Source organism: Camarhynchus parvulus, chromosome 1A (genome assembly GCF_901933205.1).
Source record: "Camarhynchus parvulus chromosome 1A, STF_HiC, whole genome shotgun sequence".
Taxonomy (NCBI): domain Eukaryota; kingdom Metazoa; phylum Chordata; class Aves; order Passeriformes; family Thraupidae; genus Camarhynchus; species Camarhynchus parvulus.
The window spans coordinates 7,781,571-7,807,815 of NC_044586.1; the positions used below are offsets into that span (position 1 = coordinate 7,781,571).

Here is a 26,245-nt window from a genome sequence, read left to right on the forward strand (position 1 = left end):
AGTGAGAAAATACATTTATTTACAAAATCATATCACAGCTTCCTGCTCAGACAAGGACCAGCCTGTTCTCTATGTTGGATATTTTCAGTGGAAAACCCGAGCCTGTCCACTTCCCCTCTCTTAAGAACCTCCCAGAGGCACCCAAAATATTTGATGCACAAATTGAAACATCTGTATCAGAAAAACCCGATCAAATCCTACATGGAATTCTATGGCAACCTTACTGACTTCAGTTGGGTTATGTGGATGTGAACCAGCACAGGAGGCAGCATGATCCATATGCAGAGAAGGTATTTCTTTTAAACAAATCCTTGCTTATAATTAGCACACAGATTTTACCTGCAGGAAGCTCCCTCCAAGGGGATGCCTCAGTGAGGCAGTCCAGCTGCACCAGAAAGAGGATACCACTCCTTAAGCTCAACCATCCTGGAGTCTTTCAAAAAAGAAATTGGCACACTGAGAAAAGCATTTTGCAAGAAGAGACCATTGCCATTGCAGTACAAGCACTTGGACTGAGATACAACAATATAATATTCTTCTGAGTTCATTAGTGCAAGTTTCCACATGTGAACCCCACACGGAATGCTGCACATGAAAAAATGTAAACAACAGAGAAATTCTAATTCTCATCGGTGTGCCAGCCTCACCCCCACCCCGACACACCTGCCCTCCCCCCCTTCATATAAATGGTTTTCAGTTCCCTTATAGTTCACAACACCCTCCTCAACATCCATCTTGCTGGACAACACAAGGAGGCTTCTCCACCAGCAAGGAAGAGCCAGAAGAACAGCTACCACAATTCCTACAAACCTAGAATGAAGCTGGGCAAAAAACCCCTTCGTACACTATCTTCAGAGACCAACAGCAATAGCCTGGAGATCACCAAGGCTTTTTAAAGGTATTCTGGACTAGCAGGAAAACCCCTTTATTACAGGTGGAATCCCAATGAGAGAGTTTTCCTTGGAGCTGAAACCAAATGAGGATCCAGTACTCCAGATGAGTGGCAGCTAGCAAGAATAACTTGTCACTAATTTTGTCAACAGCGTCAATTGCAACCCCATGCCATATTTTCAGATAACTTCTCTTTTAGGTGAAACTGGCTGGGAAGGAAGCAACAGAGAACAATAAAACCCCAAAGGCGCCTCTGGAAAGTTGCTATCCCCATTCCATAGCCAAAGGTGAGGAGGCAGGAGCTCCCAGGACCTTTGTTTTGAGAGAGAAGACTCAGAGGGCCAGTCTGTGAAGGCACTGAGCACCTTCAGTGGATGTGATGTCAGAAGAAGATGCAAATGCACAATGCCATCTAAGACCAGGTATACTGTGTGCTCTGCTGCAACAAAACAAATTTAAAGCACTGCACTGGAGTCCAAGAGGAGTTAACAATATCCTAGGTTGCCCCTTAAACTACACAAATAATGTTTTCACTTGATTAATAATCTCCCTGTCAAAATCACCATGGTGAGGCTGATGGGAGAAGGGGCTAAATATGACAATATACAAAAATAGAGATGTGAATATAAAATGGTTTGGTTAAGAATATCTTAAAATTTGACATTCACAGCGGTTAATACTTAAGTATTAAACTCACACCACGCAAAAGAGGAGGTATGTCAAAATCATGCTGAGAAAAACTGGCTTCACCTAACACAAAGAAAACAGAGCAGTTAATACAGCAGGGGAACCCCTTCCAATGATCAAAACATCTATTTTTCTTATGGACAGTTGTTCCACTGAAAGTTTAAATGCTTCCTTATTAGGAAAAAATAATATATATATTTATATATATGATTTGTATACTGTGATATCAATATACACTGAAAGTACTGCAAGGATATATTATTCATTTACAGTAAAACTAACAATTCATGGTTAAATTTATAGATTATAAATATGCTGTCTATATTATATGTGGTATAAAAATATTTGACATTTTGTGGGCACTAGGTCAAAATAAGATTTTCTTTTTTAAGGGACTAAAAATAATTCAGGTATATGCATATTACCCTTGTCAATGATGTGAGAATTGTACTGACCTGGTACAAAACAGAGTCCTACCATGCTGGCAAAATGAGGAGGGTAATGTATAGCATGATTAGCATGATAATCACTGCATGACAAGGCTAATTAGGAGAAAACCCGGCATTTACAGCAGCCCAGTTCTAGCAGTACTTTAAATAGAAATATCATGAATTTAAGTGACACGGGCAGGAAGAAAGGATGAAGAAAAGACAAGAAAACCTAACTAGGATTAAAAACCAAATTTTAAGATACACCCAACAAAAATAACTGAAATTCTAGAAGCAGGGAGAAAGCTTTAAAGGCTCTCATTTGTTAAATGCATTAAGGAAAAACAGAGGTGCATTCATTTATAAAAGTGTGCAATTGATTTTCTGGATTCACTGCTACGACTGCTGTATTCCTGCAGAAAACAAAGCCCTTTGTGTAAGGTTAATATCTGTCCTGACTGCATTTTCAAGTTTAACTTTAGTTGCTGGCCCTCTGCAGTTAACATAGAGGTTATTTGGCTACTTCCAAGTATCTATGGTATGCTGCTCTGAGACGGACTTCTTTATTATTAATTACTTTAAACATTTTTGGTATTGACAAAACCCATGTATCACCTCACCGCACAAGAAACACATCACAGTCCTTCCATTTCCTTATGTGCTCAGTCACTTCACTGGATTAAGGCATGTTTTTGTGTTCCATTTGCAAAAATAAAACCTTTTTGTACAAACGTCTGGGTTCTTTTATACAAAAATTCCTTTTCTTCTTATGGCACAAGCAGCAGCTGCTGTTTAAGAAAATATATAAATATCCTTTTTTTTTTTTTTTTTTTTTTTTTAAATTCTTCTGTACAAATATCTTCAGTGCTCCTCCTCCTCCTCCCCACATTTACCTGTACACGCTCGGCTCCCTCCCCCCGTCCCCGGCGGAACCTTTCGTATTTACAGCGCGGCGGGCTCGGGGCGGGGGGGCCGCGCCTCAGGACGAGTCGGTGCAGGGCGACGGCGGCGGCGGGTACAGGTGGTGCGAGTAGCTGCGCTCCGTGTACGGCGACGGCGGGCAGCTCTCGCAGTTCTCCTCGGCAGACAGGTACTGGCTGCGAGGCGTGGGCGGCGGCGGCACCGGCTCCGAGTCGTAGTTGAGGTCGCTGGTGTAGCCCTTGGCGGCGGCAATGGCGGCGGCGGGCGGGCGGCGGCTCGGGCCGTAGTCGCTGTCGCACACGTCCGTGCTGCAGGGCGTGGTGGGCGGCGCGAAGTGCCGGTAGCTGTAGGGCCGGTAGCTGTGAGGGGACAGGGAGCGGGGAAAAGGTCATTTTTCCCTTCTCAAGGTGGAAACAGAAAGCAGAGTGACCTCTGCAGTAATGCACGGCGTCTCCTGTCTAAACTTCCCTGTGTGAAAAATGCATGTATTTTATGATTGGCCTTTCGCAAATATTAAAATTAATATGATATGTGTTGTGTTAGAAAGTAATGCTGTATTAATTCTCTTAAGTACTGTGTTAAATATAGTTTTAAGTTATAAAAAATGTTAAAATAGAAACTATGCTATGTAGGATATTTTTTTAAAGAAAGGACTCGCAGCAAGATAGCAGCCACAGGACATCTAAATCTTTCAGAGAAAAATAATTTATTGCCCTCTTATCAGAAGAAACTAACTCCTTCCCGCCTAGAAGACACCGTCAGGATTCAGAGGAAGAAGTTGTCGATGACCAGACAGAATCCTGTGTTTGAATGGAATTTATGCATCATGTATGAGGTGTATCAATATGCAACAGGCTATTGCTTTTAAGGGTTAATCCTCTGTTAACGTGGGTCCTTTTTCGGGCTCCTGCTGCCCAGAAAAAGGTACCCGGACATCCTAACTCTTTGTATTTATTGTCTCATATTGTCCTAATTCAGGTTGTCCAAATTATTATTACTCTAATTGTATTACTATTTTTATAACCATTTTATTACTATTAAACTTTTAAAATTTTAAAAGCAAGTGATTGGCGTTTTTCACACCTGCAGAAGTGCGTTGGGTTTTACTGGTAGAAAATGAATTTTGTGCTCCAGACTGCTGGGATTGGACAGTGGGCTGCGTTTGGTGTAAGTATTGTGTTATTGTGTTTGGGTTAATTTAATCCATAATGCTGTGGGCTCCCCATCCCTGGAGGTGTGCCAGGTCAGCCTGGAGTAACCCAGTCTAGTGGAAGGTGTCCCTGCCCACGACAGAGGGTGGAACTGGATGGGCTGGTCATTCCCTCCCAGTTCCCTCCCAGCCAGAGCACTCTGTGATGCCAAGGTGACTGCAGAGCCCAGGTTTGTTAAGCGCTTCCCAGTCTCCAGATGTTCCCACTGACCCTGGCACTGCCTGCTCAGAGATGCAAGGAGCACCTGTGAGAGCTTGTGCTTGAGAACAGTCTCTCACACAGCAGGCTCCCTAAGGACTTCATTCAGGTACAAAAAGTTCCTCCTAAGACAGTGGGGCAGGGGTGTGCATGTGCCTCTATAAGAGCTGTGTTGCAATTATGGAGAAGTCTGTTTCCATTATGTAGTTTCTGGATACTAACTTCCAAGGCCAGACAGAAGGACTGAAAATTACCTGGCACACTCAAAGCACTCAGGAGAAGCATCCTTTAGAGAAGTAACTGGGATGAAATTCTCAAAGGCTGCTGCCACAAAACATCTTTTAAAATGAGCCCAAGATAGTTTCAAGGAAACAAATTAGAAAGGGAAATGCATGGTAACTACAACTCCCAGCATCACAGTCAGTGGCTGGGAACACCAGGGGATGCAGCTCCTCTATAGTCAAGTCAGAATATTAGGAAAGAACTAAGATCAGAAGCAGCAAGAGCAGTGTTTATTTTTGGGTGAGGGAGCATTTGGAAAATATCAAACCCTCTGCTACATCCCTAATATAATTTATAATACTGAAAGTCACATCAGCTAACCAGCAGATGACCCATGCTGGTGCCTGAATTTGGTTTCTTTCATTAGAAAATTACTTGTAATTTTAAAAGATTTTTCATATGGCTGCAAGGGATCATTATAAACATCTAGTCTGACCTTCTGCACAACAGAGGCCATATTTTCTGCTAATGGAGAAGAGATGTCTGTTCAGCCCCAGAGACCTCATTACCCAGAGCCCCCAAAGGCTCTGTGTTAGGGAGGCACATCTTTCAGACAAATACAGCACTCTCTTCTCACTGACCACAACTACTGGTGATTTGGGAGGGGGAACCTTTACACCCTTGGGTAGCAGGGGTCTGTTGCTCTATTTTTGGTATCTTGTTATAAAATCATAACTAACTCCAGCATTCTTACAGGGAAAGTAAGAAAAATACATTCAAACAGAGATAAAATGCATGCTCATAAATACTAGTCAAGAGAAAATAAAACAAAAGGTTAGCAATCTTTTCCAGATATTAACCCTTCATGTGTCAAACTAGAAATTCTGTGCTTTATCTAGACAACAACATTAATGTTACTTCTGACTTATTAGCCTTTATATTGCCAACTTTTCCTCCACAAGGTATTCGCTTATAATTTCTGATAATTACGTAACAAATTATTTATGGCAGAAGCCAAAAAAAGGCAGGGTTCACTGCAGGGTAAGTTATTTTGGCTCAAAATATTCATGGGACTGCATTTCTGTTGGCATGTAGCTAGTTTTGTGATGAGTGCTGTCATTCCCCCAAGGAATATACCCCAGGGATGTATCACTACCCCTCCTCAGTTTATGATTTACCTCAAACAGTGCTGCACTTCCACACAGACAGCTGTGCCATGGTACACGTGAGCCCATTTAAGCACCAGTTTAATGCTTGCAGAATTAGGGCCTTTGATTGTAATTCTTACAGAGCAGAGGCTGCCTTTATTCTGCATTTTCTACACTAACTGCTTTGATCCTGACAGAAGCTATTGTAATAGTAATTACCTGTAGGATCTATGAGTGGATGGGCTGTTTGAAGAATAACCAAATTCCATGGTGTAGTGTGAACGTTCAGTGGCTGGTGATGGTGGTGGGTTCAAAATCTAAGGAGTAAGAAAGGAAAAAAGGCACTTAAAAAAAAGAAAGATACAAAGGGAACTTGAGAAAACACCAGTTTATAGTTTTTAGTACTGTCTAATAGGAACCTTGAGTAAAGAATTGCATACCTAGCCCTCCCAGCAAACAGGATTTTTTCCTGTTATTCCCCAGCTCTTATGCAGACCCTGGAAATGCCATTTGCTGCCATTCCTATTGGCTACTACTAAGCTCTTCTCAAAAAACACTGACTGCTTTGGCCATTTTGACATAGCCGGTGCTGAGAAGTAAAGCTGCAGCAAGCTGTTCAGTTCTAGATTGTCACTAGGGCCACCACTGCCCCAGGCAGACTGGCAGATCTCTGCTCCTGCCAGCTGCAGTCCCCAGGTATTGCTCTGCTTTCAATACTTGCAGAGTGCTGGCCAAGGCAAGCATTCCTTCCCTATGCAGGCATGTTCTTACTCCATGTGTTTGGATTAATTTAAAGCTGATTTAAAGCCTGATCAGTTGATTCTCAGAACTGAAAACCAACAATTGGCAGATTCCAGCCTTCACTGACCAAGCATGGGACTCTTTAACATTCCACAGTGGCTTGGTGGGCTCCATGAAAATTCCCAAACCAACCACCACAGCTGCTAGAACTGAAGAGACAGGGAGCCCTCTAGGGCTGGCACCAACTGTTACACAGCAGTTAGTGCAGCACACTACACATTTGTGATGGAGGGATGTTACAGAGCTGCAAAACACTTGTTTACTTATTTACCTGTCACTTGTAAGACACATGACACAAAGCTTCATTTTAATTCCTTGAAAGGTCTGTAAAGAATCAACCTTAGTTTTACCTTCAGAGGCACATGGCAGAGTATAATGAAAGGAGATCTCTCTGCCAGAGCTTCTCAGCATCTACAGGGATTTTTTTCATCTCCCCTGACATTCAATCGAATATCTTTCTTCCTGGCACTGAGCTCTCTCACAACTTTTTTTAAATTAAGTGAAAATTTCTAGACCACTTTGGAAAAAGACAATCCTCTTCAAAATCACTTACTCCATATCCAAACAAGTTTATTAGACTAGAATTCTAAATCAAAACATTAATCTGTCAATTGATTAACCTTTAAAAAGACAGTGTCACTTCCCTGAAAGTTATTAAAGGTTTATGAATAACAGAATGACTTACTGGAGGAAAGTAAGTGCCTTTGGTACTTGAGGAACTGCTGGAGGAGGCTCCTGTAACATGGGCCCTGTCATAGGGTGGGCCACTGCTCCCTCCCATGATGCTGAGGGAGCTGATGACAGATTTACCTCGAGACATACCTGAAGAACAGAGATGTATGTCAGTATTCAATTCTTCCTCAATTCACAAACAAAAGGAAGCTTAAGGAAATAATCTGGAGGACAACAGCAGTATGTTGTCTTTGCAAACCCAAAATTAATTATCTTGGTATTAAAACCAAGTTATGCTCTGAGAGGAGCCTGCTGGATCTCAAAGCCACAAGTTACAGTACATATTTAATCAATATATACAGAAGCAATGCATATAGATGAAGTAAAATGTTGTGGTTAAGTTTTACTTTTTAAACAGCAGTAGCATCATGTGCTTGGACTGGTATTGGAAAATTCATCGTTAAATGAAATAAGCTGAGACCAAAGTTATTGCAGATCATTACAGACTTGGCAAGAAGTCTCACAAGCATACAAACTTAGACTGCAAACCTACCAAGAATGATTACATAATGTTTTAAGTCCCATGAATATAACTCTGTGTAACCTTACCCTTGTTGTGAAATTTTGCTCTTGCTACAATAGCCCAAAAAGGGGATTCCTTAGTAGTAAAAGAAGAAAATGCACAGTGTGTGCATTTATTTAAGCTTAGGTACTGCTAAGTACCTAAATGCTTGTGAACAGCATGGGTAAAATAGCAGTTCATTATTGTGAAGAAGGATGGCAACAAGCCTTGGCAGTCCTGGCTTCCCATGGCTTCCAAGAACTGCATCTGGAGCAGACATTTCCTGTACACAGCATCCTCAAGTACAGCTGTGGGGTGCCAAAGACCACCCCTTGACTTGCCTGACAGAGAGCTTGGGTGAGGCACGTAGCCCAGAGGCACCGAGGGTGGCCCGTGCACCACGTAGTCATTGGTCATGGTTTCCCCATCGCCCTTCATGCGTGGGCACAGCACCCTCTGGCAGATGAAGTACATTGCTCCCACCACAAAGACTGTGAGGATCACACCAATGATGGAGCCTATGGTGTTGTTGGGCTGTGGTGCAGGTTCCTCCGTTGTGTCTAAAAGGGAAAAGGAAAAGCAGACCATGGAAGTTTAGACCAACATTAGTTTTTCTTGCAGCCTTCCATTTTGCTCCTCTTCTGTAGGCAGACAACAACTTTCAAAGTAATGTATGGGAGGAACAAACAGCCCCTAGGACAGGATTGTTCAAAGACTCTGAGTGTCCATAAGGGCTACCTGCAGATTCCAAGATGAGCTCCAAACATGCCATGGGGTTTTTTGGATCACAAATGACAGGAAATGAGCAGTAAGTACATGCATGTGCAGGGGGAGTGATGGCCCTGCACTTGCTTCAGGCTGACAGCAGAGCTTTCCTTTGAACTTGATGAACAAGACCTGCAGCCACGTCACCAGATGACACTGTGCAGGGGACTCCTCTTGTGCTTTTCTTGTCACTGAAGATGGCAACAACTGCTTTTCATGTCACCCTTGGCTATCAGGGTAACAGACTGGCACTCTCTTTTCTCAGCAGTGTAACAATCATTCATGGTGCACCACCTGGACTGCTCAGCAGTGATGAATTTGGGGATTGCTGCTGTTTATTAAGCTACCTAAACTATTCCACTTCTGACCCACCCTTCAGGTTACAGATACAGCTGAGCATCAGCCTGAGAAGTGCCACCTTACGAGGAATCTGTACCCAAAACAATTATTCAACAGTCAAAATGAGTGGCTTTCCCTACAAGACCAGTTCTAAGCAATGACATTCCTGGGAGTAACTGACAACCCCCTGCCTGTGCTCATGAATTTGACAAGAAAGGCAGACTTTAAAGTATTTTCTGTTCTAGTCAGTGTTTTACATCTTAAGCATTACTGAAAGTTTTTTTCTCTACACATTTTCTTCTCCCTGAACACCAAACCCACACTTGAACCAGCTTGTCACAGTCTACAGAGATAAGTAAACAGACTTCTGATCATAGTGAAAGAGGGATGGTGACAACTGCCATCTTATTCTGGGTGGGCCAATTTTCCATCCTCTGTTAAAAAACTGGAGAACATACAAACTCTAATAAAGGGAACTAGACAAGCCTGTGATAATGTCACTAGTGACTTGGTAGCATGACAGAACATCTCTTAATACTCCTTCTTAAGATCAAGGGTCCAACTCTGGCTTTGCATTTTCAAATTATCTGTGTGCCAGCTGTGATACATGAATCTCTAACACAAGACAAGATGTCCCTATTTACAATTTCTTTTAAAGCACCAACAGTGAAAGTGAACTTTCGAGTTTGAATTTTAAAGGCAGTGGCTTTCTTGTAGAGCCCTGGAGATTTCCAGGTAGGAGATATCACATGTTACAAATCAGAAATCAAGCTCAGAATTACATCCTTTCAAGATAAAAAAAAAGAAATTTTAGAAGGTTTACTCTATAAACAGAGTGCTCCTCTGATTCTAAAAGCACCTGCTATTAATTCTCAGGATGAGAAAACCATGAAGCAGAGAAATTATATATGAATGCCTCATGCCAATAGATATTTTTAACAGTGCACCAACTCAGCATATAAACATTATAGTAAAACAAACCTTTGACTTCTTTTAAAATTTAAAAAAAGTAAGAAGAAAAATAACAGGCATTCTCTGCCTCAGAAACTACTTGTTCAGAATACTAATTATTTTTATTATTCCTATTCCACCACATTGTGTATTAACTGCATGACAGAAGTTATGAAGCATTAATTCTGGGAACAACTAATTCAGTCTGCTTGCCAGAATAACATCAAACTCGTAGGAAAGGTGAGAAGCAAATTTTGGATGCTACAACCAAGTCTCCAGTCTCAGGCAGTACACTTACAACATCCTTGCTCGTCAGAGCTGTCAGTGCAGTCCAGGTTGTGATCACACTTCTTGCTTTTCCCGATGCACTGCCCACTGGCACAGCGGAACTGATCCGTTAAACACAGCACTGCAAAGAGCCCCCACACCAACAGTCAGCACCAGAAACTGCTCTTGAAAGTCATTAAGAAATAAAGACACCAAAGCATACAATCGGGAGTAGCTTGGAGTGCTGCAAGCTTCATTTCTGGAAGTGGCCAGTGGCACACAAATTCCTCACCTGAACCATGCAGAGCAAGTGACTCAGTGTTCTGTTGAGGATGGTGCACACTGGTACCTGGGCTCTACTGCCTGCTTACAGTAAGAACACTACAAGATAAAGTGACCCTCATCTAAAATAACTCAGAGGCCATTGAGAAGACAGGCACTTATCCCAGGACATGGTTATTGCAATATTACTACAAGAATCTCCAAATTCAAGCATTTACTGTAATATAAGAGAGAAGAATTAAGTTATGAAAAATAAATCTGCCAAACCAAGATAATAAAATTGTTTAAGAAAGATAAATGTCCTTCTTAATGTCCTTGTGCTCTTCCTGTAAACCAGAGAAGTCCTTAATCATGAGGCAATGTATTGACTTGATATTATGTTTTTAAACTAAAATGCAGGTCAAAATATAAAACTGAAGCTTTTCTAGTACACTGAAAAAATAGAAGGTGCTGCAGGCAAGATGTTGGCTGCTGCTGTTTCCACATATTCCTGCCTCCTGTTTCTCATAAATTCCAGAAATCCTTTTTTGTCTTCAGCTGAATTAAGAAGTTAATTCAGGCTTTTCTGATTCGTAATGAACTTGAATACTCTCAGCAACAGGACCCCTTTGAAGGTGATAAACAGCCCCTGGTCTGACATCTCCAGTTGCTGAATGACAACTGGAAGTTAACTTGCACAACAGATTTTCAGATGTCAGCATCTCAGCTGGCTAATAATCACCTTTCAGCACACAGGAATTTCAGCTCTATGTTTTTGTTTGAGCTGGAGCACATCTTTTGGAAAGCAATTTAGCCTTGATTTAAAGTCATTTCAACAGGCTCCACAAAGAAGGAAAATGCACTGAAAGGATATAAAGAAGAAGTAGCCTTTCAACCTTATAAGCTGTCCCTACAACTCTTCACTACCTCTGCAATAGGGAAAGGATCAGTTTGCTCAGATTTCATGTTTTGTAGTGGTGGGACAGTTCAGATTTCATCAGCAAAACCTGTCCTTGCCAAAATGAACTTAATTCTCATTGTGCTAGCAACAGCACTTCTCTCTGTAAAGACAGCTTAAATACTCTCTTTTGCTGTGCTCTATAGAAGAGGTCTCCAGAAATCTCCTCTGTCTCTCACTCCTGCTTACTCAGAAAAGCTCATTTTGTTCAGGTATTGTAAAATAAACAATCCCAAAACCTTTACTTGGTACAAGGCACACAAGCAGCTATGACAAGGATTTGCTCCACTTTGTAGTTCACTCCCAGATACTAGGTTTTTAGAGCTTAAAATCATGCCATTTTTGACAGGACTTCTCACAAACAGCATTTAAGCCACTCTGCTGGAGATCACTCTTAATTTCCACTTCACAGGTAGAGAAACAAAAAGTATGGAGTTATGAAATAACTTCTATTTAACAGACCAGTTAAAAAACTCGTAGAACTTTGGATCTTTTCAAATCCTACTCAGCAGTAACACTGGTACTCATCCCTGTCCCTGTGACAGGTACATTCCCATCCCACTTGGCAGCATCCCCCGTACCTTCGCAGTTCTTCTCATCTGAGTTGTCCTGGCAATTGGCTTCCCCATTGCAGCGCAGGGCACTGTCTATGCACTGCCCACTCTCACACTGGAACTGGCTCTCAGAGCACACTGGGCAGTTCTTCTCATCACTGTGGTCCTCACACTCAGTGAAGCCATCGCAGCGCCAGGCCACCGGGATGCAGTCAATCTCACCTGTGAAACAGGTGAACTGCTGAGGGGAGCATGTTGGTGGTTCTTTGGAAATCAAGCAAACAAACAGAAGTTAAGAATCCAGGTGAACAAAGAGCAGGACAGGTAAGGACAGGTAAGCTGCTTTCCTATATCAAAGCAGCAGATGAACAGCGTGCCACATCATAAGGTCACTTCCAGAGCCACTGCGTTCACAGCCACTTTTGCAGACCTTGAGGCCAGTGTGACTGATGCAGGCTCACAGCAACAGGGGCTTGACAGATGAAGAACAAGAGAACAGAGAAACATGCACACTCAAAACACAATTCTTTTCTTCCCCTCCCACTTCAGACTGTCACACCTTTCTCTTAGTAAGATTTCATGTCAAAGTCATCTCACTTTTCAACTCCCCCTTTCCTGCAACACCGCTGTGCACACAGCCAATGGCTTACCCTCTTTTTCATGTTTGACAGTCATTGTATAGAAGATGTTAAAAGGATGTAATTTGCTGCAGATGGATGCACTGTGTGACTCAGTGTCTAGTTATGTGCCCTTCACAGCTCTATTCAGTCAAAATTATTTTAAAACAAAAAACTGCTCCATCTAGTCAAGTTCCACTACCTCAACACATCTGTTAGCTGTTATTTAACATTTACTAAGTTAACTGTTAATCTCAGGCAGTAAGGAAGTGTGGATCTTTTCCCTTTTTTTAATCCCCCTTTCCTCCCATGGCTTTTTGGCCTGGTATTAAACTTGCTCTGAGAAAATATCTGGATTATGTTAGCTCTTGTTCATTTTGAGACCACACATCGCCTCGATGGCGAGATGATTGCATAATAAACCCATTCAAGTCCAGTGGCACCAAAGTGCCTGTCCTCTCCCCCATTCCAGCCCCACCCCTGGAGACACCAGGGCGTGGGCTACAGTGGCCATGGAAGGAGGCAACTCGCCCTTCTGGGACTGCAGTTCAGAAAGACACGCACAGGGTGAGCTTGGGGAGGACAACAGAGAAGAACAGAACAGCACAGACTGTGCAATGTGCCAGAATGTGAGAATCTGCCACTGCCTGAAAAGGCAGAACATGGGGAGTGACAGCAAAAAGTAATGAAAATCATACAATTAAAGAATGAAGTTGAAATAATTCAACTTAAGTTGAGTCTTAAGTGTGAGTCTTAAGTAGAAAGGGTGAACAGAAATCCTTATTCAGCAGTTAGGGATTTTTTTCCTCTTACTTCTTCTCAATACTTGCAAATTTAGCTGGAGGGTGGAGGGAAGAGGTGAGTCTGTACAGGTGTGTAAGAGCACCTGGTGCACTGTCACATTCCTTGGCTCAGAAGCCATCCCTGAAGAGGGAGACACTCCCCAAGGCTGAAGCTAAGAGCTCAGGGACACAGAAGTGAGGAAGGACTCACCTCCACAGGACAGCTCATCCTGCAGCAGCACCAGGTGCACGGGGCAAGAGCAGCGCGTGGAGCCGTCCCCCTTCACAATGCAAATGTGGGAGCAGCCACCATTGTCCTGAGAGCACGGATGCTGTCCTAGGATTTTAAAAATAAGATAGGGACTGATAAGAAATCCCCAACTATTTTATGACCTTTCAGTCATTTCTTCATTACCCCCTACCCCCAGGGGAGAGGATTAATGAAAAATCTCTGGTAATGTTGTATATTGTTGTGTGTATTTCTCCCTTTACACACATCTATAATTATATATTGGTAACTCTCCATGATCTGAAACCACTCTAAGAATTTATACTAAAACAGTACTCAAAGCATTTTGCTTCTTGTGTGAGGTAGCAGTAGTTCTCTGCAGCAAATAGCACATTAGTAATACAAAAAATGTCTTGGATTCCCCACTTCATTTTCTCTACCAAAGACCATTAAAAAAATAAACTTTTCTAATTTATGAATTCTGAAGCTTCCACACAATCTCTGAAACTCAAATTAACATGCTCTAGATAAATATGTCTCTTCATTTTAATGTTTAATAAGGACAACATACTTCTCCTGGAACTCCTGACAGATTTACTGAGATTAATAGCACACAAAACTAGTAGGAGTCTGCACTGATGTTTTAATTAAACATCCCCAGACATTTTTCTACATATTTCTCCAAGGCATGCACCAGAGCCTACTAACCATGCCTATTTCCTCCAGGATGACAGCAACTCCACTGCTTTAACCATTCATCTCCCACCACTTCAAGCATATGTGTGTAGAAAGGCCTGGTAAGCAGAAACTTTTTAAAAGTGCAGCCACGATCAAGACAAATTTCTATTTAATACACCCTTCCTTTGTGCAATGCAACATTGCTCTTCTGTCAATTCACTTTCAGTATGAAATACCACCACCAAAAATTGTTCACTTTGCCTTCAAGGCAGGCAGTCCACTGAAACATTGACAGCTAGTGACAGGCCCTGAGAGCTGTGCTTGCCTAAACAGTGAACACCCAATAGCAATGCACTAGTGTGATCCAGAAAGTCCTCTATTAGGGATAACAGGATGTTTCCACTGTGTCTAGAGACACTCAAATGCCAGGTGCCGGCATGGGATTACCAATCAAGTTGTCATCAGCAACAAAACACGATGCTGGGGTTGTGATAGATTTCCAGTCCGTTGCCAAGTGCCTGAAGGAAACAACCTAACGGCACCGATACCAACTCCTCACCCCCTCCATCTGCACTGATGTGGATCAGCAACAAGGCACAACAGGCTCGTGTCTCTTGGCTCGAGTCTCACAGGCCCTGCTTGCACCTGGCAAGCAGGGATTGCACTCACTGTATTCCTGCAGGTTGAGCTCCTTCACAGCGTGGATGTCACTGAGTTGTGCAATGCGAGCCTGGACCTTTGTACGTCCTTCTCGACCGGTCATATCAATCTTCTCAATCATCTGCTGCTGCCTGTCAATCCAGTAGAGCCAGTTCTCAAAGACAGTCAGTCCCACGGGCTGCAGGATATTGGAGTCTTCCAAAACAATCCGGTTAGCACCTGCAGAAGGGAGACAGGGCTTTGGTTCAGCTAGGCAATACTATCAGAAACATCTCCTACACCACTCACACCATTATTTTTCACTCCTTTTATGCTACTGGGTAAGCCTAGTACAAAACCCCAGGCAATTCTGGGTCTTCTGATGCAAGACTGATGCATTTTGCAGACAGATGATCAAATTATTTTTTCCTGCTTTCACCAAGAAGAGAGTTTTTATGTTCAAAAACTATCTAGTGTATTTAAGAAGCACCTGGAGTGGAGGGGCTCATCTCTCATGAGCCTTTCCAGTCTCTTATCAATATGATGGAAATCAGTAGCTCTTTTTATTCTTTTCCTTTTTGAGAGATTAATTGCTTTGTCTTGCCATACAACAGGGAATAAGAAGATGGATTACTGGCTTCAGCTAACCCATACAAGATAAATTCCAAATGAAAGCAGGGTAATAAGGACTTCTCACACAAATGATGAGATTAACACTTCTGACTTCCTCATGTTCTTTTCTTTCAGCTACGTTACCTTTGCTAAGCTATTAGTGCTAAATGGGGAATGCTCCTTTCTTTCTAGCAAAGACTTACTTTCCTGAGTTCCTTCAGCAATCACCAGGAGCAGACAAGAGGCCTTACACCTCTGAAGAGTGGTTGTTGACTTCTGTGCCAGATTTTCTGGCATTAAATACAGTCAAGAGCAACTGTCACATTTCATGGTTAACTCTCCACACGAACAGAACACAGCCAACAGTTGTTTTAAAGGTATCACTAAAGTCTGTCTGAAGACAGTGAAGACTTTGTAACTCACACAGAAGAAAAATGTTAGTTAAAACCTGAGGGCTCAGGAGGAGGCTTAATCCATGCTTCCTTTATTTAACAGGATGACGTGGTCATTAACAGTCAAATATTCAGTGAGTTGATCAGACTCTGAGAACAAAATTACTTGCAAAGCACATGGAATCTGCTTCAATTTTGAGAAGCTGAAACAGGATCACACAAGTCAAGCTAAAGCTTGAAAATTTACCTTAAATCCTGGTATTTCTGATATATGTTCATCCATAGAATGATTTACTGTAAGTTTTTATATTTTTGTTCTTTACAAATATACTGGAATAACTGAATATGGGGGAAAAAATCTACTTTAGCCAAACAAGATAACCTTACAGGACAGAAGACACATGCACTTCATGATTTTATACTTCAAATACATTCTATCTATCCTTTGTTTAGTAGCACAAAGGTGTTTTTTGCTTGTTGAGAATTTAATCAACATTATGTCAATGACAGTGACTTAGAAACAAATTGAGCTATGAAAAATGTATTTATCTCCTTTTCACTAAAGGCACAGAGAGCTCAGAAGTTAAGTAACCTTCCAAGCATTTATCAAGCATTAAAACCCGAAGGAGAACATGGGAATTCAAATCAGCTAGGCTGGGCTCTCACCACCACTTTGGAGCAACACCAGCAATGATCTGATTAAGAAAAGACGTTGATTTCTGAAGGAGGTTATACCCAGACTGATGTAGAAATTAATAGACTGAGTGATGTAAGTCAACCTAAATAACTGCAACCATCTATTATAAACTCCAATAACATGACTAATTCTGTCAGGAAAAGGTAAGAAACAGAAACCTGCATATTGAGAAATAAAGCTAAGCTGAGAACAGGGCAAAATGCAAGGGAGACGGGAAGGAATACAAAAGCTAAAACCTTGACCTACCCAAATGGAGTCTGTACATGCCCTGCTCTGCCATGCCCACGTCAATCAGCATGGCATTTTGCAGTATGTTCCTAAAGCTCTGAAGCTTAATATTTTCATTCCCTTAATGTCTTAATCTTTCTTTTTAATATTTGTGACCAAGTGTAACTGACTATTTCTGACTAAACTGAGACATTAAATCCCTTCTTCCATAAACCAACAATGAAACCCGAAGCTGACTCATCAGGGTGCTAGTCTCCTTTATTGGGAATGTCAGATGAAAGGGAGACATGATTAAGAGGAGCTTTGTCTCCTGGCATCACCATCCCCTTTCCAGCAATACCATTTACAAAAAGACTTAAAACCAACCAAATAAATACAAAAATCAGGACACACCCATAGCTCGTTCTATTTCCAAATAAAAATTACTTAATTCCAGAATCATTAGACATTTCCAAATCACACTAATTATTTGGAATAGAAGAACTAATTTCCAAATAGTTTCCATGGTAGGGAGCTAATTCCAGTCATCTTTTCATAAACAACCCCTTAATCATGTGAAGAATCTGGTTAACTTCAATAGGATCTCCCATTTGGGCAGAATAACCAAGTCCTAACTGCATGCCTGAAGGACAGGGAGGAAAAGAAGGACTACATCACATAAAAGGCATCCTAGCTGTCCTTGTCTTTATGGGCACTGGAATCTACAGAATTGACAGAGCAAGAGACTGAATGTTTTTAAGAAGCTAACATGCAGAAAAATTACTCTGCTGGTCAAAAGAGCTTATTAATCAGCATTCCTAAGCACAGGAATGCATCTCAGCAGTTAGCAATTTATTGTGGTGATTACAGCAATCTATTTGTGGTGCAAATGCCAAAAAGCAAGGGAGGTTTTGGAACGTTTTTTTCTTCAAAATATGGTTTGTAAAGTAAAAACTTTTACTACATAACATTGGTGATCCAACAGCCACATCTTTTTAAGGAAAAAAAAAAAGAAGCCAAATCATTAAACCTAGACTGAATTAGAATTTAGACCCATCTCCTTGTCTGGTGTCCCAACTTCAGGCAGAGAACAGACAAAGACAGAAATAAAGCACGTGTAATATTCTCCTGCCTGTAACTCTACTCATGCAAACCCTGGATCTGGGACAGCTTGGAATGTACCAAGCAACACCATGGCACCTTTTTTTTTGTTTTGTTTTTTGTTCTTTAATAATTCACTAACTCAGGTTGTGTCTTGCATTTTAAAACAGTAAACAATCATGATATCACAGTTCAGTAGTGACCTTGAATCTTCCAGTGACACACCACAGAAAAAAAATTACTGTCTTTCTGAGCTTTAATTCCAACCATCTAGGAAAAACAAATGTTTTCCAAACCAAAAGCTTATGCTAGGAATTTAACAAAAGGCTGAAAATCCAAGTCGTGTCAACAGGGTTACATGCTGCTACTTTGAATGAAGGTACCATGTCATAAGTGGAAGACATTACCACAAACATTACTGCAAGCTGTCATAACTCCTTTTATGTTTTCAACTCTCACTACCAGCAACAACATCCAGCCCAATCTGTATCACAAATTAGTACTCATGTTACATGAGGCAGCTGAGCTGATCCAGCACTTTGTTGGATTAGGCTAGTAAATGAAAGACATTTGTCTTTCTTACCCAATCTGGACCATATAATTTTCCCCTCTTCTCTTGCTCCACTTCTGGTTGCTTGCTGGACTCCTTTCTGAACCAGTGGAGCTTTCCAAGCCAACAGAACACCATTCTCTATTTGTCTTTTTCTGTATAATGTTGTTAGGTTATTGTTAAATGGGCTGAATGAACTCCTAGAGGAGGTCAGACAAGCAGCATAACCAATCTTGAGGAGCAAGCAAAGAGAATTCCACAGCTAGAAGAGGGAAGTTTTTGTCTTTTGAGGACAGAGAGATGTTACATCTTCTCTATCCTTCTCACATCTTTTCACCCCACATGACAGGTACAAAAGTAACCTGGACACCTGCTGCTTCAACTCTGCAGGACATATATTTCTACTACCAGGGAACTTTCCTCTGATTGACAGATTACTGCACCAAAAGCAATGCCTTTAAAAACAACCCTTTTTCTCCCCTCTCCAAAACTGCTGCTATTTATTCATCAGCTGACTTTGGGAAACTACACAAAGGTTTTGCAGTGAGAAACCAAAGTAAATAGCATGTGTAGCAATTAATAATGCAAATCACAGAGTCATGAAACTGTAAAGACACGCTGCATGAATCATGCACATTCCCTGGCTGGGAATTCAGGGAGTGATTAGAATCATAGTACAGACTGTTTATAGTAGGAAGGAAAAGATGACACCTTTCTCTGCATTCCCCCACACCCACACCACACAAATGAGTCACTGAATTAAGGTGCTACTCTACCTGAAAGGTCACTGCTTTCAATCCTGCGCAGATCTGAGTCAGCCCAGAACAACTTGCCCAGCTGGCTGTCAACAGCTAAGGCGATGGGCTTGCTCAAACCACTGAAGAAAAGGACTTCTCGCTCAGTTCCATCCAGTGCTGCTCTCTCAATTTTAGGAGATCTCTCCTGGAGGTTGGTGAAATACATGTATCTGGAACAGGAATGATTAGAGGAAAAAAAAGGTTCATTTGATCTTTCCACATTTTTGCTATAAAATCCAAGACATCTTAACAAATATCAAAGTTGTTTTTCATTCTGCCAAACAGAAAACAAGCTGCAGCAAGAAAACAACTTGATTCTCAAAACCCTGGGCCTGATTTTTCCCACATACCCTTTCTCTGGATTCACCACAATGGCTCTGGGCCTATCCTGATCCCCCTTGAGCACCACTCCCATGGGTCTCCCATCCAGGCGAGTGACGTTGATGACATTGGTGGCCTCGCAGGTCCAGTAGATGTAGCGGCTGTAGATGTCAATGCTCAGGTCGTAGGGCTGCATATCCAGGTTCTGATTGGGAACTGGACTTGTCACAACAGTGAGGCTCTGCAAAGGGAAGAGAAACAACACACATCTTAATCTAATGTGAATAACTTTATTTGCTATGGATGCACCATGTCTAACTACTGCTCAGAAAAAGGAGACAGCCAAAATACTAGCATAAAGTAAGGAGAGACCCAGGTTCTGTTGCCACACCAACACCTTTGATAAGACAGAGACAGTCCTGATGGTTTGCTGTCATGGCAATCACACAAGTTGACTGTAGCTTGTAAGACTTTGCATGTTTGACCAGTAACTCCAAATTGTCTCTGTGTTCAAGGTCCAGAGTCAGCTCCTGTATTTCCTCTACTTTTTTGACAACTCAAGAGTTCAGTTTGGATAAACCCAAACCCAGCACATTTAACAATCTACTATAGAAATGTACCACCACTAATTCCCAAAGCGGCAGTTGAGCAGAGAAAAACAAAGGCAAAGTGAGGCCAGACAGCACTTGAAATGCTGGCCTCATTCTTCTCCACCATTGCTGCCATCTCAGTTGGGGGACATGAGGGTGCTTAATAAATGGAAGGCAGCTCTGCCCAAGATGGAAAGGACATCAGCTAGTGTACAACACTGACTTCAGAGCATTTCCAGCTAACACCTTACTACTTCAAGGTCTTGCTTTCTACTGGTCTAGACTTCTGGAGCTGGCATGCCTTTTTCTTCTTTTTTAATTATTATTACTTTTAGAAAGAACCTCATCAACATATTTCATGGACTTTTCTAAAATTCTGAAGAGGATTAATAAATCAGTAAACATGGCCTACATAAACATTTTGAAGGCCATGGTTATGAAGTGAGCAGCCTTTACCCTCTCATCCCCAAATTAAACTTCACCAGAAAATTTGCCTAACTTTATTTGGCTTGTCACCTCTATGAAATGGTGTGCCTGCAAGTCTTCATTTGTTTATTCTGCTGAAGCTGGCAAAAACATGGTGGCTTTGACTGGTTTTGGGTATTATTTAGATATTCCAAAATTAAAAGCATTGCTAAATTAAGAGTTAAGGCTGAAGGGCATACAGCAGGATCCAACTACTACCACACCCATCACCAGAAACCACACTCTTAAAATTCAACTGAATATGGCACCTCTCTTGTGTTGTGTTGCTCATCTTAGTCTCTCGTTCGTCCCACATTCAAAAAATCAGGAAGAAAAGATCTGTTTTAAAATGCTAAATTGAATAAGCAGTCACTGGTCACAGTTAACCTCACTAAACTTCACCATTCTACATTTGGTAGCTATATACCTTCCTTTCTCTTCCTCCCTCTTTTTCCCTTATTCTTCCCTTTTTCCCCCAATTCCTCCCCAACGCATTTTGCTGTGGTCATTCAATAAAAGTACATTGGTTTTTGACTAATACTGCACAAAACACTACGGTGTTTTTTTGCACTCTGAGATCAATCCATGAACCAGCATGAAACCCATTTGCAAGGAGAGATTGTGACACCACCCCCTGAGGATACCTGGCTGCCATCTTCCTGTGCCCTGCGGATGATGTTCTGCCGAGAGTCGATCCAGTAGAGCTGCTTGTCCAGGGGGTCGTAGTCGATGGCGCGCACATTGCGGAGGCTGTGGATGGGCAGGATGATGTCTGGGCTCTGCTGCTCGTCTATCACCATGCGGTTAATGGCGTTCTTCTGGCTGAACAACAGAAAGGTGGTAGGAGCTGCGTGGGTTAAAAAAAGAAAAGGGGTTGAAAGGGTTACACGTGGCAATAACACCGGGCATTTTTATGTTTAAGAATGACAACTACAATCCATAACCAGACATTTCTTTCATTCCCCTTTTCTCTCTTCCTTTGCCAAAACCAAACAAAAAATCAAAACATAACAATCCCGATCTCTGATGAGTACGAAAAGCCTTTCAAATTAACTTTTTACTATAAATGTCTGTATGTGAATGTGATAGGCAAAGATCAGATTTTTTAAGTGGCAGGACTAGTGAATGCGAAGACTTCTGTCAAAATCATCTCAAAGAAGAATGGTCAATTATGCCTCTCTAAGAACTGTCCATTTTATTTCTAAAGGGATCTCAAGGAAATGCAGCTCCACTATATTGAAGTTGAGCCCTTTGCTAAGTGCACTTCTACTTGCAGAGGAAGGTAAGAAAAAGCCAGCACTGGTTCCTTATTTAGATGTTTCAGGGAAAAGAGATTGACAGTGGTTCAGTCCTGTTCCTACAAATCCTTTTTCTGTCTGTACTGGAATGAAACAACTAATTCACAGGAAAATTTCTTAACTGTGTGCAAGGCTGTGTTTTTGCAGAAAAATGCATTTGCTCTTCTCAAAGCTATGTATCTTTACTATTTCTAGGTGGTTATCTGGGAATGATAACCTGCAATGAGAAAAAGAAATCTGATATTCTGCCCTGCAAAAATTTCCTGGACAAATGTTTGTTCTTTGTAATTAGAAATACCATCAAAGAGCAGAAGGTAAGATTTCAACATCCCATACAGCTGTAGTTTACCAGCTGTAACTTACAGTAAATACACAAAACATTTAATACATCATTGAGAAAAATTATCTGTGTGTTACATAGCTGGGTCAGAAATCAGAGAAGGTAGTGAAAGCATTTTCCTTTTTCAGAGGGTTCTTTTCAATAATGCTCTACCTGAAGCCACTGCTGTGCAAGATGGTACAAGAGTAAATTGCCAGAAATGCAGCTTGAAGCCTCCCTGAAGTTTGTACAATCAATTCTCTACAGCCCAAGCCTGTAGAGAGATTAGCAGTGGGACACTGCATTCATTTACCAGCCTGTAAAACAGGTAATGCAGCACCTGGGAAAGGGGAGGAAGCAAAAGTCTCCTAGAGAACATCATCACCTTGCTTTGTTATTTTAGCATAGGCTTTGAACAGCTATTCTGACTGCTGGGGGGAAAAAAAGGCAGGGAGGAGTTTCCTAGGAAACCAACACTCTCTCCTAACATCCTATAACAATCAGGCCTAATTGCAAGGTATTTTTGCCTTCTGGAAAATCTCTGTTTTCCCTCCAAGCACTTCTCCAATAATTTAAGCAGCCTTCTACTTAACTCTAAACTGTGTAAGAAAGCACAAAAAGAAATAAAGTGAAGACAAGTCTATATGAATGTGTACAGCAAAATAATAGATTAAGAAACATCAGAATTCTTACCAAGAAATTATGATAGAAATGGAAAAGGAAAAAACTTAAGGTAAAACAATGCAGATAAACATGTAAGCACCTAAAATTATTTCTACTCTTCCCCAAAGATACCCTCTCACTTTCTAAGACTGCCTGGCTTACAACTTTGAATTGATGGCTCATTATAAAAAGCAACAGCAGAATTTCTCCCCTTGAGACTCCACATCTCTGAAACAGTACCAATTTCAGAAATCCCTTTCCAGTTTTCATCATTCTCCCTCCCAATAGTCACATATTTTAACTGTACTTTTGGCAGCAGGCAAATGGAGTGCATTGAGTATGTCTCCTGTGTAACCCTGCCTTCCAACTTCATGACACGTGGTAGGGTCTGAAGAGATCTCACCAGAGTATAATTAAAAGAACTATGCATGCATGAGCAGGGGATTCTGGAAGGGAGGACCTCTAGACAGGGCCTGGACTAATAATGTTCAGGAAGTACATAAGCAAGTAATACAGGCAAAAGAAAGTTAAAACAATTCATGCTCCAATTACAGTGTCCAAAAAAAAGGAATTAAATTATACACAGAGAGGCCTAAATCTCCAGTTAGCTACAAATGAGAAGCTGGAAATTTCCCAGGTTTGAATATAGCAGAGGAAAACTCCGAATACCACACAAAGAGCCCTGAACTGTACCATGGGGAAATGGTTCTATTTGCTCACAATGTATTTCCTGTATTTTGCTCCTTGCTCATTTTTCAGGAGCATTTTCACAAGAAAAACATGACCTTTGATTATTCTGCTACCTTTTCTGCACTGAAAGTCAAATTCCTCCTCCTAGAAGATCACAGTCCCTATCAGAGAGATGCCAGCTGTGCCTCTAACTTGCACAAACACGTAAAAGTAACAGGGTGCAAGAATCCAGCTATCATGCAAGGGGCCATTTTAATAAAAAAAGGAGAGGAGAAGTGCAGAACACATGGGGAGTATAAAAGCACAGTTTTTTGAAAAGCATGGTTTTCAAAAAATGCCATGAGGTGGCATTTGTGCAACAATCTGCCCAGCTTTTGGCTTTAAGACAACAGTTGGATGTCTCTACTCATGCATAATGTGGATGAGATACAATCTGTCTCTCTGTACCAGGAATCTCTTCACCCACTGACTAATGTGAATGACACCAGTGGAAATCAGCCATCCAGAGCTGCTGCCAAAATTATGAGAGCTTCACTGCAGCCAGTTATTGAGAGATGGATAAATTATTTGGTTAGAAACTAATTACACACAGCCTGAGGGGCCTTGTGGTTTGTATTCTGCACAACAATAAAGAAAAATGGGGCTTGGCTGCACTGAGATCAGGAACCAGACTGCTGGGGAAGCCATGAAGCCCAACCCATCCTCACTGAGGAAAAACACTTGTAGAGGTCTGAGAGCGGCCCACCTCAGCATCTCATCAGCCAGCAAACACAGCTACTGCAGAATGAAATCCTGACCCCAGAAAAGCCACACAAAGTCTAGAATCCAGACTAAAGTATCACATATCCTTTATGCCAGGCAAGACTAGGAATACATAAGCAGATAAATAAACAAGCAAGCAAGCACTTGAAGAGGGTCTGACAGAGACACAGAACCAAAACATTTTTAGCTTTCGTGTTAACACAGATGTAGCCAAGCCACTGGAAAAGTTCACTAACAGCCATTCTTCTTATTTAATTAAGATATTGGCATGTTGCAAGATTATTTTCTTTTTTTTTTCTTTTTTTTTCTTTCAACATCCTATGTTGTCTTAAAACTCAGTAAGATGTTACTACTGGAAAACTGTAAAACTCTCCTTTCCTCCCAGTACAATGCTGGCACGGGTCACTAAACACATGTGCTCCTGCATTTCCTGTTCATTCCCTATGGCTTACTGTCAGAACCCAGGAAATTCTTCTGGCTGCCCTGGAGGACTCGAGCCCCTGCCCAGGGGGCTCAGAGACCTTGGCACAGAGCCCAAGACCCCTGTGCCTTTATTTAGCCCTTGGAAAAAACAATTACCAGCCGTATATGAAGAATAACAAACCACGAAAGTTTAAGTAGAATGATAGTGAATTTATCACGGGGTGAAAAATAGATCTTTGAAGTTTTTAAAATGGGGGTTCAGGGGGCAGGCAGAGCAGCTCTGACTGTCTTGATGAGTGGACCTTGGCAGGACAGGAGAAAGAATTTTATAGATAAGAAACAATAAACAACCTTGAGACAGAGAAATGAAGAGTTCTGATTCCTTCTTTGATCACTGGGCTGGGAAAAGAGACTTTCTAACCTATCTTGGGGTCACTCTGAGCAGCTAGAGAACCCTATGGCTTACCACTGCAGGTCCTGTTGTCAGAGTTCAAGGAATAGTGAGCTGGGCAGCCACAGACAAAGCCTCCCACGGGGACAGCCAGGCACAGGTGGGAGCAGTGGCCGTTGCTGGAGGCACACTCGTTCCAGCCCGCCTGCCGGGAGGAGTGGAACACCAGGATGTCCATCACGTAATCCAGGTGGCCCTGGATGATGGTTCGGTTCTGCCCGCTGGTCTTGTTGGCCCGCTCGATGCTGCGCCGGCTCCAGTCTGTCCAGTAAATGTAATCCTGGTACTGGGTCAGGCCAAAGGGGTGAGGCAAATCATCAGCTATGATCTCACGGTCCAGGCCTGTGTCCAAAAAGAAGGGAGAGAAAAGTGGAGTTACATGGGCACAAGCAGTGTACTGTTGAACATGTGCCCTATCCAGAATATGCAATAAAGTTATTATTTCATCATTACAAGAGTAAATTACAAAGTAACGTACAATAGTCAAAGGGAATCTCAGAGCCTATCACAGAAATGTGCTAATCCTGCTTGCCATTCACAGAAAAAATGTGGTTTACTAAGAAAAAATTTCAATTCCGAAAATTATCAGGGTTCTCAGAAACATTCTGTTCTTTCCCTCCTGTGGTATTTTTTGGGGTTTCCCGTGGCAGGAAGGAATGAATTTGACTATGTTTTTAGAAGGATATCCTATCCTATCCTATCCTATCCTATCCTATCCTATCCTATCCTATCCTATCCTATCCTATCCTATCCTATCCTATCCTATCCTATCATACTATACTATACTAAAGAATAGAGAAAGGATACAGACAGAAGGCTTAACAAGATAATAATGAAAAACTCGTGACTCCTTCCAGAGTCCCAACACAGCTGGACTGTGATTGGTCATTAAGTCAAAAACAATTCACATGTTGGATAAACAATCTCCAACCACATTCCAAAGCAGCAAAACACAGGAGAAGCAAATCAGATAATTATTGTTTTCTTTTTTTCACCGAGGCTTCTCAGCTTCCCAGCAGAAGAATCCTGGGCAATGGGATTTTTCAAAAAATATAATGGTAACACCCTCCTTCCCAAACTGACAGGATGCCTCTCAATCTAATGCAGGATCCTGACACTGAAAAAG

General features: G+C 41.7%; 1 protein-coding gene across 2 annotated transcripts in view; it reads right to left on the reverse strand.

The window, feature by feature from the left end:
- Positions 1 to 678: 678 nt before the first annotated feature.
- The window catches only part of LRP6 (LDL receptor related protein 6), a 116,484-nt gene continuing 90,917 nt past the window's right edge, over positions 679 to 26,245 (reverse strand). Inside the window, exons 12-23 of one of the 2 annotated variants that reach the window (XM_030960786.1) lie at positions 25,135 to 25,461; positions 21,158 to 21,360; positions 19,488 to 19,699; positions 19,117 to 19,307; positions 14,812 to 15,021; positions 13,447 to 13,572; positions 11,864 to 12,058; positions 10,095 to 10,205; positions 8,083 to 8,301; positions 7,193 to 7,329; positions 5,926 to 6,023; positions 679 to 3,286 (exon numbers count right to left, since the gene is read on the reverse strand). In XM_030960786.1, the coding sequence (XP_030816646.1) occupies positions 2,986 to 3,286; positions 5,926 to 6,023; positions 7,193 to 7,329; positions 8,083 to 8,301; positions 10,095 to 10,205; positions 11,864 to 12,058; positions 13,447 to 13,572; positions 14,812 to 15,021; positions 19,117 to 19,307; positions 19,488 to 19,699; positions 21,158 to 21,360; positions 25,135 to 25,461 (2,330 nt within the window). In that variant the 3' untranslated portion in view covers positions 679 to 2,985. Of the gene's footprint in view, positions 3,287 to 5,925; positions 6,024 to 7,192; positions 7,330 to 8,082; positions 8,302 to 10,094; positions 10,206 to 11,863; positions 12,101 to 13,446; positions 13,573 to 14,811; positions 15,022 to 19,116; positions 19,308 to 19,487; positions 19,700 to 21,157; positions 21,361 to 25,134; positions 25,462 to 26,245 lie in introns of both variants that reach the window. The other variant, XM_030960785.1, reaches the window with a different exon arrangement.